Below are 24,184 nucleotides of genomic sequence, written 5' to 3' on the forward strand. Positions count from 1 at the left end.
ATGAAGTCCCCGGGCCGCCCTCTGCTGTTTTTTGTTTTGTTTTTTTAATCACCGCTGGGCTGGATGGTCCCCCCTGTGTCAACCCTTCCCAAGGTCCAGCTATGCCGCGGAAGGTGTCCAGTGCCGTCTCCTCCTCCAGTCTTTTCATGGTCCCCCAATTTCTGAGAGATAAACTCCAGTCCCCTTACTACAAGTTTAAGGCCCTGCCTGGTCCGTGTTCTGCCCTACCCCTACCTCCACCCCTTCTCCTGAGCCTTGCCCAGGCCAGCTGGCATCTAAACTCAAAGGATGCCTCCTGGAAGGTGGTCCCAATTTTTTTTTTTTTTTTTTGAGACAGAGTCTCACTCTGTCGCCCTGCGTAGAGTACTGTAGCATCACAGCTCACAGCAACCTCAAGCTGTTGGGCTTAGGTGATTCTCTTGCCTCAGCCTCCCAAGTAGCTGGGACTACTGGCGCCGGCCACAGCACCTAGCTATTTTTTTGTTGCAGTTTGGCAGGGGCCGGGGTTCGAACACCCCGGGTATATGGGGCCAGTGCCCTACTCACTGAGCTATAGGCGCCGCCTGGTGGTTTCAACTTTCAATGTCCCTTCTGCCTCTCCCACCCCAGCAAGGGGCCCTGTGCCCTGTGTGACCCTGGTTCTCCCTCCCCCACTTCTAATAAGGAGGTAGAGAGTTTTGTCTGCACCATTGCCTAACTGGGAATCAAATTCTGGGGCTGGGAATTCCCTTTTGTTCCCAACCTTTTGGAGGCTTCTAATTGGTAACCAGCTCATATCCAACCCCAGCCCAGCTATGCAAAGGGATGGATGTAGACTAACCCCTATTTTATTCCTAGCAGGATAACCGGCATGGGATGGGTATGGTGGCTAAGAGCTTGCTGGAAACCTTGCATTTTAGAATCTCCTGGGACTGGTGGGATTAAGGCTAGAGACTCAGAGTGGATGGGCTTGCCCAGTTCCAGGCTGGACCCTAAGGCTGAGGTCAGGATGGGGCATGACCTCTCCCACAGCTGCCACCACCCTCCACAGGGAGGGGTGGGATGCACAAGCACCTGGCCAGCATGTTGGGAGGAGCCCAGGCCCTGTGACAGTGACCAGCACTTGCCTAAACCTGGCCTTGATTGTCTGGCAGCCTCCCTGGTTCATTCCTGGGGCCAAAGCCTGGGCTCCTGTTTCACTTAGTTAGCCTGGCTCCCATAGCAAAACTGGGGGCTGAGGCCCACATAAGACTCTGGAGATGCTGTTGACCCTGCCACCCTATCCCAGATGCCTTTCCAACCTCGGAGCTCTCAACCCCCCTGGCCCTGTAGCCTGTCCTGCTCCCAGGGAGGCCCTGGTGGAACCTCTGTTCAAGGGAGCTGCCTGCCTCTTTCTCCTATGGCCCCTGGTGTCCTCAGCGAGGGAGCTCCTCCCACCAGGTGGGGACATTGCCCATGCGGCCAGAGACTGGACTGCCCTAGTGCTGTGGCTTTCCTAAAGGCCTTCAAGGGGCCCAGTTCCTCACCTCTAAAATGAGACTGTCCTGTTTCTGCACTGCCATCTCCTGGAGCTAAGCTAGAGCCAGCTGTGAGGGACAGCTGAGGAGCCACCCTAGGTCCTCGGCACCCCACCCTCCCTCCTGGGACCAAGGCCTCCTGCCTATCCCTGTTGGACCCCTATTCCTCTGAGTCCTCACTCAATGGACATGCAGGGAGCACCTATCTTGAGTTGCCCTGAAGGGGCAATAGGGACTCGTAAGACAGAAAGCAGCACGCAGACAATTCTGGGGTCCCCTTTACCCTCTATCTCCATGACCCTATGTGTGTGCCCCGTTGATTCTTCCCTCTGCCGCTCTCCCAACACATGGTCTGCCGTGTGCACACCAGGCTTGATCCAGAGCTGGTCCTGGGGGCCCCACCACCAAAGCCCTCTTGGTTCACTGGGCAGTTCCCCCATCACTCAGCACCCAGACAAGGTCCCTACTCCTCCCTGACAGAAGTCCCCTGCCAGCCCATCAGAGCAGAGGGAGTGCCACCTGTCAGGTGCCCTGACCCAGATCTCCAGTGAGGCCACTGTCCCGAGACTGAGCACAGGCCAGGGCCCTCCAGCCCAGTGACCAGGGGAATGGCATGTGGACAGCTCTTGACCAGCTGCCTACTCCAGGAGTAGCCCCATGTCCTCAGCCCTTGGCCCTGCTGATCCCAGCCAGTCCCATGCCTTCCCCAACCATGACAGATCTCAGGTGCCCGGCCTGGGGCTGAAGGCAGTGCCTATTCAGGAGCCTGAGGATGCATGAGCGTGAGGGGCACAGGCCTGTTCTGACAGAGGCCACTGCCTCTTGGGAGGCACAGGGGGTCCCTGACCAGCCTCAGTTTCTAATGCTAAGCCTTGGTTTCCCTGCCCCGCACCAGGCAGACCCTGGAAGTTTTGAGCACCCGCCCTTCCATCCAGGCCCAGACTCCTCAGGCCAGGCCGCGGCCAGCTGGGCCCTGAATTCCTTTCTCAGGCTGCCCACCCCCGCTGGCCCTTTGTTCCTGCCCAGGATGCACCTGGGCGGCCTCTGGCCCTCATTGTTTGCTCTGGGGCCAGTTGAGCCACATCAGGGACACACCAGCTAGGTCCCAGCAGCTGACTGCTAGGAAGGGTCCTTGGGAAACAGCCAGGCCACACCTAGGTGCTCCCCAAGTTCTCCAGTGGGGATAGGGGGACCTCACAGGTTCTAGTTCATCCTCACACTAAGGAGACCCTGCAGCATCAGGCTGGAGGAGATGGTCCCTGAGTCACCTGTAGCCACTGCTGCTACAGTGGCAGCTCCTAGCCCCCAACTGAGCCCTGGAAAGCTGCTTGTCCCACATCTGCTGCTGGGTGTTGAGACAAACAGCAACCTGCTAGGAACCCTGCCTCAGGGATGACCTGGGCTGTCAAGGCAGATGGGACTTCTGCTATATGGTGGGCAGTGACAGCCCTTTATGGCCCCTCCCACCAGGACTTGTCACCCAGCACAGCCTCCTCCCCACTCTCCCTGCACCCCAGCCCTGTGACCTGCCAGGCCTCCCTACTCCTGGGTCAGAGACAGCTCCTAGCAAGAAGGTCCAGGAGGCCCCCACTTTGCAGAGGTGGGAATAGCCGCAGCACATCCCAAGTGTTGGTGGCCAACCTGGGGGAGAACCTGGGTGTCCCAAATCCCTCTCTGTGCTCATCTGGGCAGAAGCCTCAGGTACACTGCCACCTGTGATGGTCAGTCTGTCCCTTCCATGCACATGTGCCTCTCATTGGCTGGGCGCAGTGGTTCACCCCAGTAATCTCAGCAATCTGGAAGGTCAAAGTGGGTGGATCATCTGAGCTCAGGCTGCCCCTGGGTAGTATATTATTGATTTTTTTGATTCTCCATAATTTTATGGAGAATAATTTTATACACCCTGAAAATTACTCCTAAGAAAATACAACATTTCTAATGACAAACAAACTCCTCTGGGCAACTTCCCTCAGGAAGGCATGTATCTTGGCTATGCTAGGGGCTGACACTGTCTCTGGGTCACAGAACCTGTCACAGGCTCACCTGGGTCACCCCCTGGGGTCAGGCTCTTCCCACACGAGGATTCCTTGCCCCTGCTGTGCCCAGGAGCGGCCAGAGGCCCAGTTCAGGGTGGTACCCTCTATGCCATGGCCAGGGTCCGGGGGCAGCGTAGACAGGAAGGAGGAGCAAGTTGGAAAAGCCCAGGCATCTCATGTTTCAACCATTTTAATACATTCAGTAATGTTTACTAGAACGAAATTACAAAAGTATCATCAGTCAGCAGAAGCCTGCGATTGAGAGAAACAGAAACTAACTGGCCCTTTTGCAGTAAAGCTTGTGCTTGAAGGGAGAGGAGGTAACATGGCTTCCTGGAGGCTTCACATCAGGTGCCGTGGGAACAAGAGCACCTCCAAATAGCACTTTTAAACACATTCAACCATCTATAATCATCTCTAACGTTGACTATTAGAAGGATCCTATTAGGAAAGACAAAAAGCGACGTCTCCGGAATCCTCTGTGGGTCTGAACGTAGTTCTCCATGGGGAAAGCTGCTGAAGGAGGTCCCAGACTGCACAGCCCTCGGTTACTGTCACTGACCCTGGGTCCTGATGCCATGATGTCACTGACCCATGGGATCCCCAAAAAGGAAATGCCATCCGCACAGATACAAGCCCACCAGCAGTGGCCTTCATCGAGAAGATTCCAACGAGCTCCCACTCCACTGCACGAGCCATGAGGGCTGGGCTTACAAGGCCAGCAAGAGACAAAGTTGTGACCTGCAGACCCAGGGCAGTCGTCTCATTCATAAGACAAACAACCCCCCCTCCCAGACATAATAAATAAAAAACATGACCAGATACCCTGGGTCCAGACAGATGGACAGGCCTCCTGGAAGGCAATGAGAGCAAGAATTTAGGAAACCTGAGTGGGGAGACATGTGGAAAGGAGTCTCATGCAGTCAGGCACTCATGACGACAGCACAGCTGGCATCAACGCAGTGGTGAGGACAACTGCAGAACTCGGTCAGGGGCCGGACATCGTGAAAGCTGGTGTACGGGGTCTGCAGGCGCTCTACAGCATGACTGTGCTTGCACAATCCTCTCCTGCGTTAGCTGAAAACAGGCATTTCACCGGAGTGCCTCCAGCCAGGAACGGCAACCTCAGCTGCCAGGTGACCACGAGGGAAGGGCTGTGGCAGCTACCTGGGGCCAATGTGTGTGCCAGCAGCCACACCTGTAGCCCAGCCTGCTTCTGTAATAACCACATTCTCTTCTTAGCCATGTAGACGTATCACTTCTTAGTGGAGTACATCATGCTTAACACAGACCCCTCAGCTATGCAGGTGCTGAGTGGGCCTCCTGGGAGCCCTGCTTCTATCCAGCCCACAGGGCAGTGAACCCTCTTCTGCTGATGGCAGTATTCCACATAGTGCTTTACAGCTGGGTTCCGGAAATTACAGGTGTTGACAGCATTCAAACCAACACAGACTCCCTACTTAAAGGGCTGAAAGTCCCAGCCTGGGGGTCACCTCAGCAGACCACCTTTATGTAAGGCTTTGGTTCAAACAGCGCAGACCCAGAACCTGGGGAGGGCAGTGCCCCTGATGACATCCCGCCCTGGCCATGCAGGGCAGCCAGCTCCCCCTGTGAGGAGCATTAAGGCACTTTCTTAAATTCTTGCCTAGGAGGATCATGTCTCAGCAACTTGGAAGTGACACTAACCTATATCTAGAGTTGTTTACCTTTTTCTCCTGCTACTTCCTACTTCCTACCATGCTCACATCCAGATTTTGTATTTCTATGCCTATTAAAACAATTTACTTTGGTACTAACAGAACAGCAGCTATTTTTCCCAAACTGTGTATAACAAAACAAAAATTTTAACTAGGACAATTCCTTATGACCAATTCTGTTGTCCAGAAACCTAAAGCTAGAGCTGGGGCTGCAAACTCCTTCTAGGCTGGAGGACAGGCCACAAAGCCCCAGAGAGGCCCCTGGAACCACTTCCTGCCAAAAGCAGCCCAGCACTGTGGACTCAGCATCAGTGGGCCTGAGCCCAGGACGCCTGCACCACAAGGTCTTGATACTCTTAGTGCAAGTTGACAAGACCTCAATGGCATTGGCCAGGACAGTCCTGTCACATGGGAGGGGCAGCTGATCCACTTCTGTGGTGCCGTGCTCCTTGAAATCAGGGCCCAGTCTGAGTGCTCAGAAGCAGAGACCTCTGCTAGGATTACCTTTCTTCCTTGGGCCCCCAGTGATGGGACCTATAAGGCCAGCAGTCAAATAGTGCTGTTGCTAGAGCTTTCAGCAAGCCTGTGTGAGCTTCCCACATAACTGAGCCTCCTCTCCCAAGTTCAGCTGTGCATGAGCCCTTTATCTGCACTCCAGAGCAGATATGTTCAATGTTCTCTTGAGAAAGAAAACTCCAGCAGCCAGAGGCCTGTGTGTCATGCTGAGCCCACGCAGCCTGAGTGGAAGGTCTCGCAGGAGGAGCCCTGGCCCGAACCTCAGGTCACATGGATGAGTTCTCCCCAATGCAGAGGCCCCGGGCTGGAGGCTCACATGCTGCGGGGCAGCCCAGAGTCGCTGAAAGCTTTACGGGGGTGCGTAGCTAATGGCATTGGTGTTGCTCGGTAACTGCAGAGGGTCCCCCACAATCAGGACAGCTCCTCCCACTATGCTCAGGTTTCAAAGTACTTGTAGATGGCCGTCACATACAGCATCACATTCTGCCAATCTGGCCGTTCAGTCCGCACCATCTCATTAATGTCCTGACACAGAAGGAAGAGGCTCAGTTAGAATGGCAGGTCACCTCTTGGCTGGCTCATGGCTGCAGTGATATGGGCTCTGGGTGATGGATGAGCCTTGAAGGATTTCTCATCTAAACATGGTTACATATTTCAAAGGCCAGTGCAAGGATGGCTCCTTTGCCTCCACCAAGGGCCCCTGGAGGTGCCCCCTCCCTGGGTGTCAGCATGGTCCCCAAGCCACCTACTCCTGCCTCAGAGGCAAATGCAGGGACACCTCCCTGCTCTCTGCACAGCTCTTTAGGGCTGGAAAAGTTTCAGCTAGTCTGGGGGAACCTCCCTCTCAGCACCAGGCTCCCACCTGGGAGACCTCCCCTGGTCTATGTTGGGGCTCCTAGAACCAGAACGCTGATGACCTTCACCATGAGCAGCAGTCTGAAACCATGAAAGATGCTGCTCTGTTACTGTGCATTAGTATAGCAGGGAAATGAGGAAACCGTAGGCCACCCTCACCCCACACCCTGCCCTGGTGTCTCAGAGGCCTTAAAAAGAGTGACCAAGGCTTTAAAAAGAGCCATACAGCTGCTGAGTGCACCCTGAGGGTGCTGAGCTGGGGATCCTTCTGTGAGCAAGGAACACAGTTATCCGCTGAGCACTCAGGTGAGACACAGCACAGAGAATCTGGACCATAAACAAACAGTTTTTAGGGTGAGGAACTGCTTGCTTTATTTTTTTTAGAGACAGAGTCTCACTTTATCACCCTTGGCAGAGTACCATGGCATCACAGCTCACAGTAACTTCCAGCTCTTGGGCTTAGGCAATTCTCTTGCCTCAGCCTCCTGAGTAGCTGGGACTACAGGTGCCCACCAGAAGGCCTGGCTATTTTTTTGTTGCAGTTTGGCTGGGGCCAGGTTTGAACTCACCACCCTTGGTATATGGGGCCGGCGCTCTACTCACTGAGCCACAGGCACCACCCAGAACTGCTTGCTTCATATATATAAGAACTCTAGACGTGTGATGTAAAATATCAAGGGGAAAATTTTTAACTTGTTTTTCCCTAAAGTGAACAGTTGAAAAGAGGCTGCCCTAGAAAAGCAAACTCTGAATTTAGTAGATATGCTTGTGGCTTGACCCTTCTTGTGGTGAGAATACGAGAGTAAGTCCTTCTGTACAGAGCATCCAGGTACCCTGGGTTAGGGTGGTGGATACCCAGGGTTGGGGAGGTGACTCTGGAGGGCTGCAGAGGATGCTGCAGTTCTCAGCTTACTTAATAAAAGCCTTTCTAAGTGTGCCGCGCAGCTGTGGATCTGGATGCAGTACTTCCTTCCACAAAGTCAGACTGTGAACACAGAAGCCTATCTGTGGCTTCAGGCCCACTGCGGCCTGAGAAGAGCCTGGGCCCAGAAGACACAGGGCTCCTCCACAGCCCTGGTGAGGAAGGTGGGAAACTCTTCAGCCTCTCAAATCACCCAGCCCTCTCCCTCTGGGTTGACTAAAGGCAGACACCCTGCTGGAAGGTGCCCCTGATGGTGACATTCATAGCGGTGACACCTGTCTTCTGCCCTATATGGAAGAGACCAAGGCGCAGTCCCATGGCGGGTCTGGCGCGGACTGTGCTCACAAGGGAGGGAGAAGGGGTGAAATGCTGTGTCTGCACCCTAGATGCACAGGGCCCTCCCTGGCCCAGCCCATCAGTGGCCTCCTATTACCAAGAGCCAGGGCACCCAGTATCCACGAGGTATGAGCTTAAGAGACAAAGGTCTTCCTGACCAGAAGGGCCCTGCCAATGATTCAGGGGATGGGCACTCACCAGTGTGGATTTGATGCCAACACTTTCAGCCGCCTGGAAAGCCAGAGTGAAGTTCCTTCTCTGTAAAAGAAAACGTGTCTCCAGTATATATGAACAATACAGGAGAAAGGTCACACAGCCCCCACAGGCTGCCTGGGGAGGATGACACCCACCTCCACCTGGTGCCCTCAGAAGTCCTGTCCACTCTCCTAACACTTATGCCCTCTCACTACAGAAAAGCCTCACTTGTGATACATCCGTCCTGGGCCTGCTAAACCCATGCCCTAACCTAGCAAACACCACCAATGGGCTCCTGCAGTGAGTCTCCAGGACTGTCTGCAGGGCAAAGGCCTGGGGCAGGGGCTTTGGGGCTGTCTCCTGACCCCACACCCAAAGAGCTCTCTGGATGGGATGCCTCAAACGGAGGTGCACAGGCTGGGATTTATCCCCAGCTCTCAGATCCACGGTACAGAGGGGCCACGGAGTGCGGCCTACCACCCCTCCCCTGAACAACCCTCCTTAGCCCTTCCCAGTGAAGCCCTCAATCCTAAATGTCACACTGGCAGGACTGGCTACTCCCACAGGAACGATGTCACGTGGGAAACTCTGCACAGGTCAAATGTCCCACACAAGGTGGGTCAGAACTGCAGCCTCAGCACCGAGGCCTGGATCCCTAGACCTGAGGTGGGTGCTGCGGCATGACCTGCGAGGGCAGGGGCCGACCCTGGCTCTCCTCCCACCTAAGATGCAGCTGGGGCACGGTGGCTGTGCTGCAGCGTGACCTGCAACCCAGAGTGAGAAGCAGCTGGGGCGAGGCAGCTGTGCTGTGGTGTGACCTGTGAGGGCAGGCGCTGACCCTGGCTCTCCTCCTGCCTCTTCCTCGGTGAGGCAGACGCCAAGAGCCCACCCTCCCGGAGCCCACCTTACCTTATCTTGGTTGTTCAGTTCTTGATACGGAATGTGGGCTGGCAGGTAGGTATGCAGGAGGGCGCAAAAGGCCAGCCCATCATTCCAGCTGCTGCTAAAGTTTGTGATGTCAATATTCTGAAGGAAAAGAAGAAAAACACATAAGCAACATATACTGTGATGTTCTTGGGAGATGCCAACAGGGATGGAGAAGCCTCCAAACCCCAGACCAAATCCTCTGGAGAAACCACAAGATGGTGGGGGTCAATCTGGTGATTGTGACTCCCCCATCAATACCACCCAGCAGCTGCAGACTGCTGTCCCTCAGGGTCACACCTGGGCCTAGTGTGAGGCACTGGTGACATGATTTATGATGGTTTCATACTCAGAGAGGCCTGCAGGCTGCAGAGGCTGGTCTCTACCCCAATTTGCTAGGTGACAGTGCGCCAGGAAGACGTGGGTGACAACCAATGACCTTTAAAGACCCATTTATTAAAACGAAACTCATTCTCCAATGCTTGTTAAAGCACTTAAAAGATCCCCTAAGTCAGTGTGGCTCTCAAAGTGTATCTGCACATGTCTGCTCTCTTCACTGTGCTGACCCCTTCCTGGTCTGATGAAAAGCGGACGCGAGCACACTGCAGCCACCTGAGCCCCCTCGAGGCCTTAGCACCTAACACAGGTGATCATTGTAGTTTTCACATTCACGACTAAAAAATAATTTAAATGACCAGCCTGAGGAAGAATGATACCTGTCTCTACTAAAAATAAAAAAAATTAGGTAGGCATAGTGGCAGGCACCTTTAATTCCAGCTACTTGGGAGGCTGAAGCAGGAGGATTGCTTGAGCCCAGGAGTTTGAGGTTGCTGTGAGCTATGACGACACCACTGCACTCTAGCCCAGTGACAATGTAAGACCTTATCTCAAAAAAGAAAATAAAAGGGCGGCACCTGTGGCTCAGTGAGTAGGGCACCAGCCCCATATACTGAGGGTGGCAGGTTCAAATCCGGCCCCAGCCAAACTGCAACAAAAAAAAAGCCAGGCATTGTGGTCTGTAGTCCCAGCTACTCAGGAGGCTGAGGCAAGAGAATCGCCTAAGCCCAGGAGTTGGAGGTTGCTGTGAGCTGTGATGCCATGGCACTCTACCAAGGGCAATAAAGTGAGATTCTGTCTCAAAAAAAAAAAAAAAGAAAAAAGAAAAAATATAAGTATCTCTTTAAAAAGGGTCTTTGATGAGCCAGGTAGAACTAACTGATTTGATTACGTGCCTCAGTGCCCACATCTCATTAGTGCCCACTGTGGGGAAGTGGGGAGTGTGCACGAGGCTCCTCAGTCCCTCAGGCCATAGTGGGGCACTGGGGAGGAGGAGAAGGGCTGTTCTATGTTAAGAGGGTCTGACCTCAACTTGACCTCCCCAATTAGGGACTCTAAGCAAAGAACTAAAATACATCAAAAACTGCTACAATCTGCTGCAGCTTAAGATGGCTCACACCTGTAGTCTCAGCTACTCAGGAAGCTGAGGCAAGAGAATCTCTTGAGCCCAGGGGTTCGATGCTACAGTGAGCTCTCATGCTGCCACTGCACTACATCCTGGGAAACAGAGTGAGAACTCATTTCTTAAAAACAAAACATCTCTGCAATTTGAAGACACCGCATTTGGGAGGCACCTGTGGCTCAAAAGGGTGGGGCACCAGTGGGAGGTGGCCGGTTCAAACCCAGCCCAGGCCAAAAACTGCCAAAAAAAAAAAAGACACCATATTTGACAGCTGGCATCCTGCATCAGGAGCCAGTTAAGGCTGGGCTGTATGCTTCCCCCGCCACCTCTCAGGGGCACCTAGCTCCAATTCTAAATTAAAGGCGTTTGCAGTTACAAAAGGAATCTATCATTCAGAATATTTTATAGAATACTGCAACCAGATGGCACTTAGCCTTTGCCCTTATTTGAAAGAATCCTTTTGTAAGATGAACATCTACACATTAAAGTTCTGCTGTATGTGGACGCCACCCACTGAAGAACACTCCCCATACCTCTTGCTTCACATCTCCCTGTTTATTTCATGCCTCCTTTACACTGAGAGGAAGATTTCCAGGTGACTGAGAAGTCCACATTTTACTTTTTAAGGCAAATCACTAAGCTCCTGGGCAACGTTTCTCACTCCTCCTAGGAATAAGTGATTTACAAAGCACTTTACCAAGTGGGAAGCCTGCAGCTCAGAGACAAGGTGCAGGGGGGTGATGGGGAATGAGGCTCCGAGGTATGAGGATAGGTCTTTGCAACCAGTAAGAACCACACCAAACTGGGTGCCTCATCTTCTGAGGGGGCCATCTTGTTCTCCCCTCCCAGCTCAGGTGGGCCTCCTCACAGAGCAGTGCCATGGGGGGTGGTGGTGGGGTGGTGGTCATGGTGCAAGGCCAAGCTCTCATCAGCTGCATCCTTGAGACCCTCTTTCTTTCTGGCCCCTGACTGCATATACCCTGAGCTGCCCTCAGAGCTCCCACCCGGAGTGGGAGCCTTCTGAAGGACAGCAGCTCTGAGAGTGGCCACTCTCCTAAGTCACATCTCCTCATTAACCTTAATCATCTGCTGCCTCAAGTTTCCCAGACCTGATGGAGTCGGTATAAACTACAGGAAGTGGCTGGAAGAGGCACAAACGGATGAAACCCGTCAAGAGGTCCGGGGGAGGGTGGTGGCCAGCTCATAGAGGCTGACGCATTGCCAGGCTCTGAGGACACCAAGCTTCCCAAATACCTGGGCCCGGTCGGAACTTCTGTCCCCCAACCCCCCAGTCACCTGCCCCAGAGCTGCCATGCTCAGACCTCAGACTCCCAAGCTGGGAAGGCAGGCCAGGAGGAAGGCCTACTATGTTCCCAAGAGGCCCTTCCTGAGGTGTTAACAGTCTGCTAACTGTTAACAGTCAGGACCCTCTGACGGGCACTAAGGACCTTGTGACAGTGCCTGGCATCAGACAGAACAGTAGTTAGTGCCGACTGGGGACGCCCCTTCCATTTCCTCTCAGTCTGAGGACATGGCTGGGGTAATGACCTAATGAGGACCAGGGAGAGAGAAGTGCTCGCAGGTGGCAGGGAAGCTGGGACAGAAGCCCCGCCTGGGCGTCGTGTGAGCAGTCTCTCACCTCAGTCCTCACAGTTGCCTCATAGCAGCTGGAAGAAGCTGAGGTTCAGGGAGCCCAAGACAGCACCCAGGCCATGCAGCAGGCAGTGGGCTGTTCTGAGTCAGCCCACTGTCAGAGCAGCAGCAGCCTGCCACCCTCGGGTGTTCAGGGAGACTCTTGAGGTTCTGTGCAAAGCACTGTATCCGGTGTGATCTAATTCGAGCTAGGATGAGGAGGGCAGTCGAGAAGGAAGCTGTAAGGCTAGGCCTGCTACGCTACGTCACATCCAGGGCCTGGTGCGAAAGGAAAACGCAGGCCCTTTGTTCAAACAGCAGAAGAAAAAGTCCATTAAAGCTACTTTAAAAAATGGACCAATCTAGGGACTAAGTGCCTGATGAAACTGCCAAGGACGCTGGGCATCCCTGTACAGATAGCAGGTCAGGAAGCTTCTGTGAGAGGTCAGTGGCAGCATCTTACCCCCAGAGGTCATGTTCACTTCTGGAGGAAAACAAACCTCCACTTCCTGCCATGGCTACCCCTTCTGTTCCCTGAAATGCAGGCAGCTCCAGCAGCTGCGGACGTGCCTGGTGTCAGGCACAGCCCTGAGGCACAGGCCTGGTGTCAAGGCACAGACCTGAGGCGCAGGCCTGGTGTCAGGTGCAGGCCCTACAACAAGGCACAGGCCTGGTGTCTGGAGCAGTCCCCCGCCACCGAGGCACAGGCTCCTGTGCTCCAGTGGCCTGGATGCAGGACCTTGGCTTCCTCGGAACAAGCTCGACACTCCACTGGGGAGAAGTTGCTGCCCCTGTACCCCCAGCCCAGCCTGGAACCTCCAGTAGGGTGAGACTCAATTTACAAACATGATGCAGCCGCATGAATCAAGAGGAAAACAAGAGGTCTTAAGACTAGGGGAAGTTAATGTCTAAGTACCTTACAACCCAAATTTCAAATCAAAACAACTGAAGCCCAAACCAAGGCTGGCAGAGGTCACCCCTCCTGTAGTGGGCAGAAGGGGAGCCAGGCCAGGTGAGCCCACCCCCAGGATATAGTAAGTGGGTGCCTGTAAGTAGAGAACCCAAATGAAATCTGAGTGCGCACTCACTCCTCTGCCTCCTACCCTCCATCGAAAGAGACCCTGTGGGGGAAACAAGGCAGGCACTGGCCATGTATGCAAACTGCCAGCTGCTGCCAAGCCAAACTCAGACCACAGTGCGCTCCTAACTGCAGGAGAGAGTAGGGATGGGCAGGAGATGCTGAGGACCTCACTGCACTTTGAAGGTGGCCACCAGACCTGCCTTGTGCCATCTGCCTGTCACACCACTGCTCCCTGCCTGGACTCCACTGGAGCAAGCTGGTGTCCTGTCCCCACTGGCATGAGGTCTGCAGCAGAACTTTTACTGCTTTCTGCATAAGGTGAATAGGTACAAGGTAAGTCCATCTGCCTGTGTGCTGCCAGCCCCTGCAACGTGTGATCGCTGTACCCGCCAGCAGGGCCAGAGGAAGTGTCGGCCCTGGAGTTCCTTGGCAATTGAGGGAAAAGCTCATTTTTTATGCCTCAGATAAAAACAACTCAATACCACCAGAAGGAAGCTTGTAGGCAGGAGTGGTGCCAAGCCTGACGCTTCCTCAGCACCTGACCCTGGCTCAGTCCTGAGTTTCTGTGAAGTCAACACTCAAGCCTTGGGCCACACAATAGGAGTCATTAACCCTCTTTGAAACTGTGGAGGACTTCTAGGGTTTTGTTTACTTGTGGTAGAGAAGATTGGTACCAGATGGCACCAGTCCAACTCAGGACAACAAGCAACAGAATCACCAAGAACGTGCCCAGGTGGCTCCTTCCCCTGCTGGAGCCCTGCTCCTGGGCTTGCGGCCCCAACTCCATGGACCCTCATGGTATTTGTGTGACTCATAAACCTCCACCTGGCCTTCATGTATAAATATGGAGCAATACCACATGACTCGAGGTTCGTGATACTGTCCTTCTCCTCTCTGTCTCCCCAGGGTTTGGATGAGGAATTCGGATAACAAATGACCTCAAAATCCCAACCACTAAAGTGTTCACTTGAAACACACTGGTAGGAGATGTGTTCTACATTTATTGTTTCCAAGTGGTTCACACACCCCAAGACACAGCCTGTGGTGTGGAGTGGCCTTCTGTCCTAAGTGTCTCCTGCAGGCATACAAAAGCCTTATAAGGGATCGGCATAAAACAGAGCTCAGGAGCTCGAGACCAGCTGGAGCTAGAGCGAGACCCTGTCTCTAAAACTAGCTGGGTGCTGTGGCAGGCACCTGTAGTCCCAGATACTCAGGGGGCTGAGGCAAGAGAATTGCCTAAGCCCAAGTGTTAGAGGTTGCTGTGAGCTATGACACCACGGCACTCTATGGAGGGCAACAAAGTGAGACTCTGTCTCAAAAAAAACAGAGGCATGAAGAACCATGATGCTAAAGGGGATCGCCACCTCGGGGAGGAGACAGACCAACACGCTCAGGTCTGTGGCCCCAGCATGGACTCTACACGTGGACATGGCTTCTGTGCCCCAGCTGTGGGAACCCTGGGCAGGCACGCACAGCCACACATCTGGGGACAGTTGGGAGGAAAGGGCAGCTGAGCCAGCTGGACAGAGGACCTGGAACAGATTGCTCTTTCTGCAGCTTCATTTGCCCATTCAGTGAATCCAGACCTAGGGCCACTCACGAGAGCCTGGGCCCAGAATCAGGTTTCTCATGGATGGGCCGACAGGTGAACCTGACACAGTCCAGGCCTTGAGGAGGCTTCAAGAAAGTGTGGCTGGATTAGAGTCGGAAGGCAGCAAGGCGCAGGGAAGGGAGGGGACCCGTCAGAGGCCCTGGGCTGGAGCAGCAGGTGGGAATGGGATGGTTATAGAGATTCTTGGGCACTAAAGCAGACTGGACTTGGTGACTGGGGATGAGGAAGGCTAGTGTGTGTAGTGCCAAGGATGGCCCTTGGCCTCTATGCAATGCCACATGCTGGTGGTGACCTCCACGGAGACAGAGAGTGCTGGAGGATGCTGGGTGCTGAGCACATGGAGAGTGGGTTTTTTGACATGTCAAGTTCAAGGTACCCTGGATGCCTAGTGGTGCTGACATGTGGATCAGGAGCTCAGCAGAGTGGTACATGGAGACAGAAGACCTGGTGTCACCAGCATCCTTGGTGGAACAACCTTGGGACAGCCACAATGGGCAGTGAGGAGGGAGGCCTCAAACCAAGCCCTTCACAACTCCCACAAATAATGGCCACACCAAGAAGAGCCTGTAACAGGACACCGGGGAAGGCCAGAGAGGGAGGAGAGAAACCAGAAGCCAAAGGAAGAATGTGTATTTAAAATGGAAGAGAGTTGGCTGGGAGTGGTGGGTTACCTATAATCTAAGCACTTTGGGAGGCCAAGGTGGAAGGACTAGTTAAGGTCAAGAGTTCAAGACTAGCGTGGACAACACAGTGAAACTTTGTCTTTAGGAAAATGAAAAAAATTTGCCAGGTAGGTGGTACCCTGAGCAGTCCCAGCTACCTAGGAGGCTGAGGCAGGAGGATGGCTTGAGCCCAGGAGATTGAGGACACTGCACTCTAGCCTGGGTGACAGAGCAAGACTATCTCACAAAAAAGAAAAATAAAGATGCAGAAAACAGGCTCGGCGCCTGTAGCACAGTGGTTACGGTGCCAGCCACATACACCAAGGCTGGCAGGTTCAAACCCAGCCCAGGCCAGCTAAATAGCAATGACAACTGCAACAAGAAACAGCCAGGCGTTGTGCCAGGCGCCTATAGTCCCAGCTACTGGGGAGGCTGAGGCAGGAGAATTGCTTGACCCCAGAAGTAGGCTATTGTGAGCTGTGACGCCACAGCATTCTGCTGAGGGCAACATAGTGAGACTGTCTCAAAAAAAAAAAAAAAAAAAAGGATACAGAAAACATACTAGTAATTAAAATGCAAATTCCTTATTAATGAATTCTGATTTTGTACTTGGTATTCAGGTCAGTTTAGGGTTTTTCCACTCTACAGGAAGATTCTATATTTGGATTAGGGTAGACAAAACATGAGTGATGACATGTGTCGGAACAGAAGTTCAAACGGCCTATGCACGGACCCGGCTGAGGAGCTCTACCCCACTTCCTCCTGAAGGGGCACGTCCTTCTGTCCAGGAAATGTCAACTAAGCGATATGTTGGGGACAGGCAGGGCCTGCCTCACAGTGCTGCCTGACATCCTCCCACTCTCACAAAGACCCCAGCTCAGACTTCACATTTGTGCCCCTGCGAGGGACTGGCTGGGTGGCCTTCCACCTTCACAGACAGCTGTGACACACCTGTCTGCAGCCCCAGACCGGCTGTCTCAGTGGGCCTGTGTATGCACTGACAGTTGAGGAGAGGGATATGAAAGGTGACAGATTACTCAAATCACAAGGAAGATAAAAAATATGTCATACACTATCTTACAATGTTTTGTTTGAAGTTTAATTAAAGGCCATAAAATATACCTCCAAGTACCACATGCTTTTAATAGCTAATTAAGTTTTGATCTATTTAAGGAAAAGCCACTTTTATGGACACACGGCAAGATGCCAAGGGCTATGATTCACCTCCCAGCTGACATGCGCAGGACTGCTCCTACGCCTGCCCGCTCCACATGTGGCAGAGGCAGTCCTCACCAGCCCCATGTGGACACCACACCATTAAGCCACGACCGAGTGCACTGGGAATGAAGGTTTCATTGTGACGAGGGCACAGCATAGGCTGTGGGAGGTAGGACTAAAGTGCTACCATGTGCCTGTCCCTCACACTGTGGGGTGGGGTTTGGAGGGTGTTGGGGATGTGAGTGAGGTGAGTGGGGGTGCTCTCTAGTCTGTAGCATAGTGGGGAGACACAGTCTTAAAACACAGGAAAAAAATAGTCCAGAAGGTGTTCACCCCTCTGTCTAGCTGACTAGAAAACAGAGCAGGCCCTGGGAGTGACGAGGGGACCCGCTGGGCGTGCTCTGGGTGCTGCTCTGGGCTCTGCAGGGCTCTGTCCCCTCCAAAGTTGAGGCTAGCTCTGTTCTAGGCTGGGGGAGGGAAGTGGCCATATCTTCAGGGAGTCACAGGGCTGCCCCAGGTGTTGGTGCTTGGAAAGTGGAAAGGGGGGAATAGGTCAAATGCCCACACCTGTGCTCACCGCGCCTATACACGGGCTCCTTACTGTGCATGTGGATTTGAAAGAAAGAGGGAGGAGAAAAGCTAGAGCAGGAATCTAAGGGGGAGCCACAAGCCTATGGGGACAAGGCCCTGCACCTTGACCTTGTTTTGGGAGGGGGTTCCAAGAAGGACCTTCAATCCTCACTGTGCAAAGTGTTTTCTGAGTTTTCAAAGCTCAGCCCCTCCCCACGAAAGGCCAATCCAGCAGGCATGGAGGGATCCGGGGCATCACTTTCTCTAAAGATCCCCAGGGTACCTGAATCTGCAGCCAGGAGAGAGGCCCCCCAACCTAGAACTGACAGGGAGAGCCATGGCATGGAACATCTACAGTGTTCATTTAACATTGAGTTAGCGATGGAGCTTACTAAAGCACGTCCACCAGGGACACCACACACAATCCTGAGTGCTAGGAAACCAAGGAAGAGGATCAAATAGGCAACTGAACAGCTGACAAAGGCATTTCTCTGTAAAGGAGAATTCTGAAGAATGAAAGAGTGACTGGTAACAGGATCAGCAGCCAGTGACATCCCAGAAACAGCCAGTCCCACTACACTGAGGGACACAATTCCACACCAGAGGTATTTCTACACAATGTAGGCTGGACTCAGATCTCCCCTCTACCTCACCTACCAGGGACAACCCCATGAGATGTAATCATTTGAATCTAAAAGTGACAAACATCCTCCAGCTGTGATGCCCCTGCCACACACAGCAGGACTCCTGTGAGCAGCAGGCAAGTGAAGCTTCATCTGTGTTTACAGACGCTCCCCATCACGCACATCACTGCCTGGGCTCCGCTGCCTGTCAGATAGGCAGCAGCACTGTTGGTAGAGTCTCCCCACAGTGCAAGCCCTACTGTAAACCATGGGGGTGAGGGAGCTAGGCTGCGGCTCATTGTGAGAATCCAATGCCTGATCTTAGCTAGAGTGGAGGCAGCGATGCTGGCACCGGGAGCAGCTACAGGTACAGATTATCAGTGGCAGAGAGGTCTGACTGCAGAGAGACCAAAATACATCCATTCCTTGTCCCCAGCCCACGGAAATACTATCTTGCACAAAACTTGTCCCTGGTGCCACAAAGGTTGGGTACCACTGCTCCACAGGACACACAATCCTGTTCCTTCAAAAAGAAACTGAAAGGAAAAAGGAGAAAAGAGATTTTTCTCTCAGTGAAAGAGACCTGACAGAGACATACTACCCAATACTCTGGGGAACATCATGTGGCCCTTGATTGAAGCAAACCAACGGTAACTACAACACAGCTGGTTAAGTGTGGACTCTAGGTGTTTTTTCACATAACATGGTTGGGGTTTGCTTCAGAATCTTCAGGTGCGGGTGGGGAGAGTGGGAGGACCCCATACTTGTAGCTGGGGGTATGTACAGGAGGGTCATTTTACTACATATGTCTATTTAAAAATTGGATTCAAAACAAACATGATCTCAACAACAGAAAGGCAAACAACCCTAATGTCCAAGTGTAAAAACAGACACTTCCCTGAAAACTATACACTGATATGACCAAGGCGCTCACGAAAAGACACTCAAGGCTATTAGTAGTCAGGCAAATGCAAATCAAAACCACAACGTGGTTAACACTAACCCGTTAGGATAGGCATTACTTTTTAAAAAGCAAAGAAAAATACCAGGTTTTGGTGTTGGGAAGGATGTCAGCATTGGAGCCTCATACACTTGTGATGAGGCTGTGGGACCATGCCGCTACTGGGGAAGAGCCCAGAGGCCTCAGCAGTTCAACAGGGCTGCAGGCGACCCAGCACTCTCCCCCTAGATCTGTGCCTCGAGCAACTGAGAGCTGTGCTGAAACACACTCGTACAGGGACATTCACAGCAGCATTACTCACAACAGCCGAAAGGTGGAAAGAAGCCAAATATCCACCAATTGATACATGAATCAACAAAAATGCAGTATATCTGGCTCGACGCCGTAGCACAGTGGTTATGACGCCAGCCATATACACCAAGGCCGGCAGGTTCAAACCCAGCCCGGGCCAACTGAACAACAATGACAACTACAACCAAAACACAGCCGGGCATTGTGGCAGGCACCTGTAGTCCCAGCTACTTGGGAGGCTGAGGCAAGAGTATTAAGCCCAAGAGTTTGAGGTTGCTATGAGCTCTGATGCCACCGCACTCTACTGAGGGCAACATAGTGAGACTCTCTCTAAAAAAAAAAAAAAAAAAAAATTTAGTATATTTATACAATGGAATCTTTTTCAGCTGTAAGCAAGAATGAAGGACTGACACAGTCTTTAACAGTGGGCCCCAACTTTTTTGGTACCAGGGACCAGTTTCATGGAAGGCCACTTTCCACAGATAGTGGATGGGAGGGGAAAGTTAGTGGGGCTTAGGTGGGGATGTGAACCCTATGGGGAGTGGTTGGCGGCTGTAAATACAGATGAAGCTGCCTCACTTTGGTTGCCAACACTCACCACCTGCTGTGCGGCCAGTCCCTAAGCTGCACGGAAGACAATTTTTCCATGGGGTGGGGTGGGGGGTGGGGTGAGAGGCAGATAGAGCCCTGTAGCCTGGGAGCTGGGGACCTCTGTGCCACAACATTGATAAATTATGGAACATTGTGCTAAGTGAAAGCTAGACACAGAAGGCTACATTTTGTGGGATTCCATTTATGTGAAATGTCCAGAACAGGGAAATCCAGAAAACAAAAATGGATCAGTGGCTGTTCGGTGCTCAAGGAGGGAAGGAGTGACTGCTTAACGGGTAAGAGGCTTCCATCTGAGGTGACGGAAAATTCTGGAAGTTGGTATTGGTGATGGAAGCACAACATTGTGAATACACTTAATGCCACTGAGCTGTGGATTTAGAAATCATTAAATGGTAAATTCTGTAATATTTACTCTATATACACTCTCTATAACTCTCACACACCCAACAAGTCAGGCAGATTTCATAATCATATACATCATCCTGAAGTATTTACTGAGAAGTCACATTGCTTAAACTCAGTGATTCATAAATGGATTTGATGGGAATTTATTATTGTCCTGTTTTAAAAATTTTGAGACAAGGGTCACACCCTATGCCCTGTGTAGAGTACTTTGGCATCACAGCTCAAAGCAACCTCAAACTTTTTTTTTTTGAGACAGAGTCTTAAGCTATTGCCCTGGGTACAGTGCTGTGGTGTCACAGCTCACAGCAACCTCCAACTCTTGCGCTTAACTGATTCTCTTGCCTCAGCCTCCCAAGTAGCTGGAACTACAGGTGCCTGCCACAATGTCCAGCTATTTTTTGGTTGTAGTTGTCATTGTTGTTTGGTGGGCCTGGGCTGGATTCAAACCCACCAGCTCTGGTGTATGTGGCTGGCACCCTACCTGCTTGAGCTACAGGCGCTGAGCCCAACCTCAAACTCTTGAGTTTAAGTGACCCTCTTGGCTCAGCCTCCTTTGTAACTGGGACTATAGGCACACGCCACAAAGCCCAGCTAGTTTTTAGAGATGGGGTCTCACTCTTGCTCAGCGCTCAGACTGGTCTCAAATTCCTGAGCTCAAGCAATCTACCCACCTTGGCCTCCCAGAGTGCTGGGATTATAGGTGTGAGCCACCGATCTGGCCAAAAAAAAACTTTCTTTGAAACAAACAAGCATCTAAGGGTAAGAGGTATTTAATAAGCTTCCTTCACCACTATAAAAACTGAACACCTCTGGCAACTGGAAGGAACATGATGCATCATCTGTGAATGGCTCCCCAAGAAAGGGATGCTGTCCCTGATTTTCTGAGAGAAACCACCATATTGAACCTCAACGACATCGCCCAATATGCTCAGAGTAATAAGCACACTTCGAGGATATAGCTCCAACTACATCAAAGTGCCACAGAGACAAAATCTAAGGCACACTGATATGTTGTGAATTTATTGTGATATAACTTCTTTTTAATTAAATCAACCTATTTTGAGGGGACAATTCAGAATAGGTCAGGACACGTCACCTGAGAAATAGGGTCTAATGGCCTCACATGCTTCCCACAAACCCCTCCAAAGGGAGGCTATTCCTGGGAAGCTCACCAGGAACCACCAGGTCTGCTTTCTGAGAACACAGCAGAGACAGGGTCAGTTAAGAGCTGCTGGCTGGGTCACCACTGAGTAATGATCTCTGGGCATTTGTGAACAGTTTTATTAGCAGCTTCAGAATTAGTTCTGTCTTTTCCAGTTAACATGCCCACAGGTTTAGTATAGCCTTGGCAGGGTTATTACTCAATGCAATGCAACTGCAAGTAAAGAGCAACTCAGAGTACACCAGCAATGCTCACACTGTGTGCGGTGCGGGAAGGGCCCAGGAGCTCACCCTCATCCTGACACAGAAAAGAAAATGAGACACTCCAAAACATCCGTGGCAGCCTTCTTTAGTTTATCCTTGGGACAAAGGCACCCATTTTGTATTCAAGCTCTGAAAGCAAAGGTGATGCAGACCTTGAGGGGTGTCCCATGTAACCAGCCTGACTCACTCTGAAAACTCTTCTCTGAGAAAAGGCTCTTCCGTTCATACTAGAACCTTCTGGTTACAGGAAAGAAGCTCTTTACTTCAAGGGTGACTATTCCTCATTTTAAGTCTTTGGAGATTTTTTTTTTTTTTTTTGAGACAGAGTCTCAAACTGTCGCCCTGGGTAGAGTGCCGTGGCATCACAGGTCACAGCAACCTCCAGCTCCTGGGCTTAAGCGATTCTCCTGCCTCAGCCTCCTGAGTAGCTGGGACTACAGATGCCCACCACGATGCCTGGCTATTTTTTGGCTGTAGTTGTCATTGCTGTTTGGCAGGTCTGGGCTGGATTCGAACCCACTAGCTCTGGTGTATGTCTGTGGCTGGCGCCTTAGCCTCTTGAGCTACAGGCACCGAGCTCCAAAACTTTCATTTGCAATCCATCAAAGTGTTCCTTAAACAGACTAATTGCTCTTCTTCCTCTCTCCATTCTGGAGTAGACGTCTCCTAACCTGATGAAACATCCTTCCCTTGGGGAAAACACGTCTCTTGCTGCCCCTCAGTCCCTGTCTGGTGTAACTGGGCATCTCTCATGCATCACTGTGACCACACTGTCTTCAAGATGTTCTTGAATTCTTCACTCTTTCTACCATCACCTGCTATCCTCCCAACTTAAATCCACAGGCGAGGAAGTTCACCTCAATCCCAACTTCATTCCACATACAGAAATGAACTCAAAATGGAGCAAAGACCAAAATATATGAAATTAGAAACTTCTAAAAGAAAATGCAGGAGAAAATCTTTGTGATCTTGGGTTACTTAAACATTTTTTTTATATTTAACACAAAAGGATGCATGCTCCATGAGAAAAAAAATTTATAAATTGGATTTTATTAAAATTAAAGAATTTCTTCACTTTGAAGGATACTATTAAGAGGGTAAAAAGATAAGTCACAGACTGTGAGAAAATACTTGCTAGTCATATATTCCCACAAAGGACTTCAATCTAGAATATATTTTAGAATCTCAAAATTCAATAAGAAAATGGGCAAAAAAGCCTGGGCAAGGTGGCTCACACCTGTAATCCTAGCATTTTGGGAGGCTGAGGTGGGAGGAATGAGTGAGCTCAGGAGTTTTAGACCAGCCTGGGCAGCAGAGTGAGATCCCGTCTCTAAAACTAGCCAGGTGTGGTGCCTATAGCCCCAGCTCCTGACACAAGAGGATCACTTGAGCCTAAGAGTTTGAGGTTGCTATGAGCTGTGATGCCACAGCACTCTACACAGGGCAACAGAGTAAGACACTGTCTCAAAAGAAAAAAAAAAAAAAAGAAAAGAAAAGAACACGGGCAAAACAATCTGAATAGACACATCACCAAAGAAGATATGCAGTGGCAAAAAAGCATCCAGAAAAGCTGGATGGAATGCTGCCAGTGGTTATCAGGCAACTGCAAAGTTAAAGCCTGGAGATGAGTCCTACACACTTCTGAAAGGCTAGCAGCTGGCCATGCGGTCTTGGCAAGGATGTGAAAGAACCTCAACTCTCACTGCTGGTGATGAACTGACATGGCACAGCTACTCTGGAAGACAACTGGGCAGCTTCGTAAAATGTTAACCCTACACCCACCACTTGCTCAGCTACTCTGCTTTTTAGATGTCCACATGCAATGGACAGAATGTATGTTTCTGTTCCCCCCAAATTGGTGTGCTCAAGCCCCAAACCCCAGCATGTTAATATGGGAAGGTGGGACTCGGGAAGTGATGAGGTCACAAAGATCCCCATGAATGGAATGCTCCCATGAAAGGGACCCACCAGCTCACTGGTCCTTTTTATTCCCACCATGTCAAGATGGCTGTCTGCAACCCAGAGGATGTTCCTCACAAGAACTTGATCATGCCAGCCTGCCCTGACTTCAGCTTCCACAACTGTGAGAAATAAATTTCTATTGTTTATAAGCCACCTAGTCTACAGCACTTTGTTACAGCAGGTCCAAGTGACTAAAACACCATACAAACATCTACACATGAACATTCACAAGGGCTGTACTTACTGTAAGCAGTGACTGGAAAAAACACAAATGTTCACCAATAGCTGGATAAATAAATTGTGGTACACCCGTCAAGTAGACTGTTTCTCAGGAAAACAGGATTGATCTGTTGCTACACACAACATGAATGCATGTCAGTTATGATGAGTGAGAGGAGACAGTGCCTCCCAATGGTACATACTACAATAGCATCTCCATAAAATTATAAAATATACCAGTAAAATACACTGACAGCAGTGTCACTGCTGGGGATGAGGAGGGGGGCAGAACAAAGGAGTACTCAAAGCACGAGGAAATGACATGCTCGGCATATGTGGTGACAGTTTCACCGGTGTGTATGTGTCACAAACTATTAAATTGTTTAAGTGAGACCACTCAGAAGAAGAAAGGCAAATGCCACATGTTCTCAGGTGCACTCAGGAGCTGAATCACGTGTATAGATGAACAGGGAGT

At 51.4% G+C, this 24,184-nt stretch overlaps 1 protein-coding gene across 1 annotated transcript in view; it reads right to left on the bottom strand.

The window, feature by feature from the left end:
• Positions 1 to 3,718: 3,718 nt before the first annotated feature.
• SPECC1L (sperm antigen with calponin homology and coiled-coil domains 1 like) overlaps positions 3,719 to 24,184 on the bottom strand; it is a 179,185-nt gene continuing 158,719 nt past the window's right edge. The window contains exons 14-16 of the mRNA XM_023508838.1: positions 8,963 to 9,079; positions 8,057 to 8,116; positions 3,719 to 6,270 (exon numbers count right to left, since the gene is read on the bottom strand). Coding sequence (XP_023364606.1) covers positions 6,181 to 6,270; positions 8,057 to 8,116; positions 8,963 to 9,079 — 267 coding nt within the window. The 3' untranslated portion in view covers positions 3,719 to 6,180. The remainder of the gene's footprint in view (positions 6,271 to 8,056; positions 8,117 to 8,962; positions 9,080 to 24,184) is intronic.

Source organism: Otolemur garnettii, unplaced genomic scaffold, assembly GCF_000181295.1.
Source record: "Otolemur garnettii isolate 467f Iridium unplaced genomic scaffold, OtoGar3 scaffold00281, whole genome shotgun sequence".
NCBI classification, from domain to species: domain Eukaryota; kingdom Metazoa; phylum Chordata; class Mammalia; order Primates; family Galagidae; genus Otolemur; species Otolemur garnettii.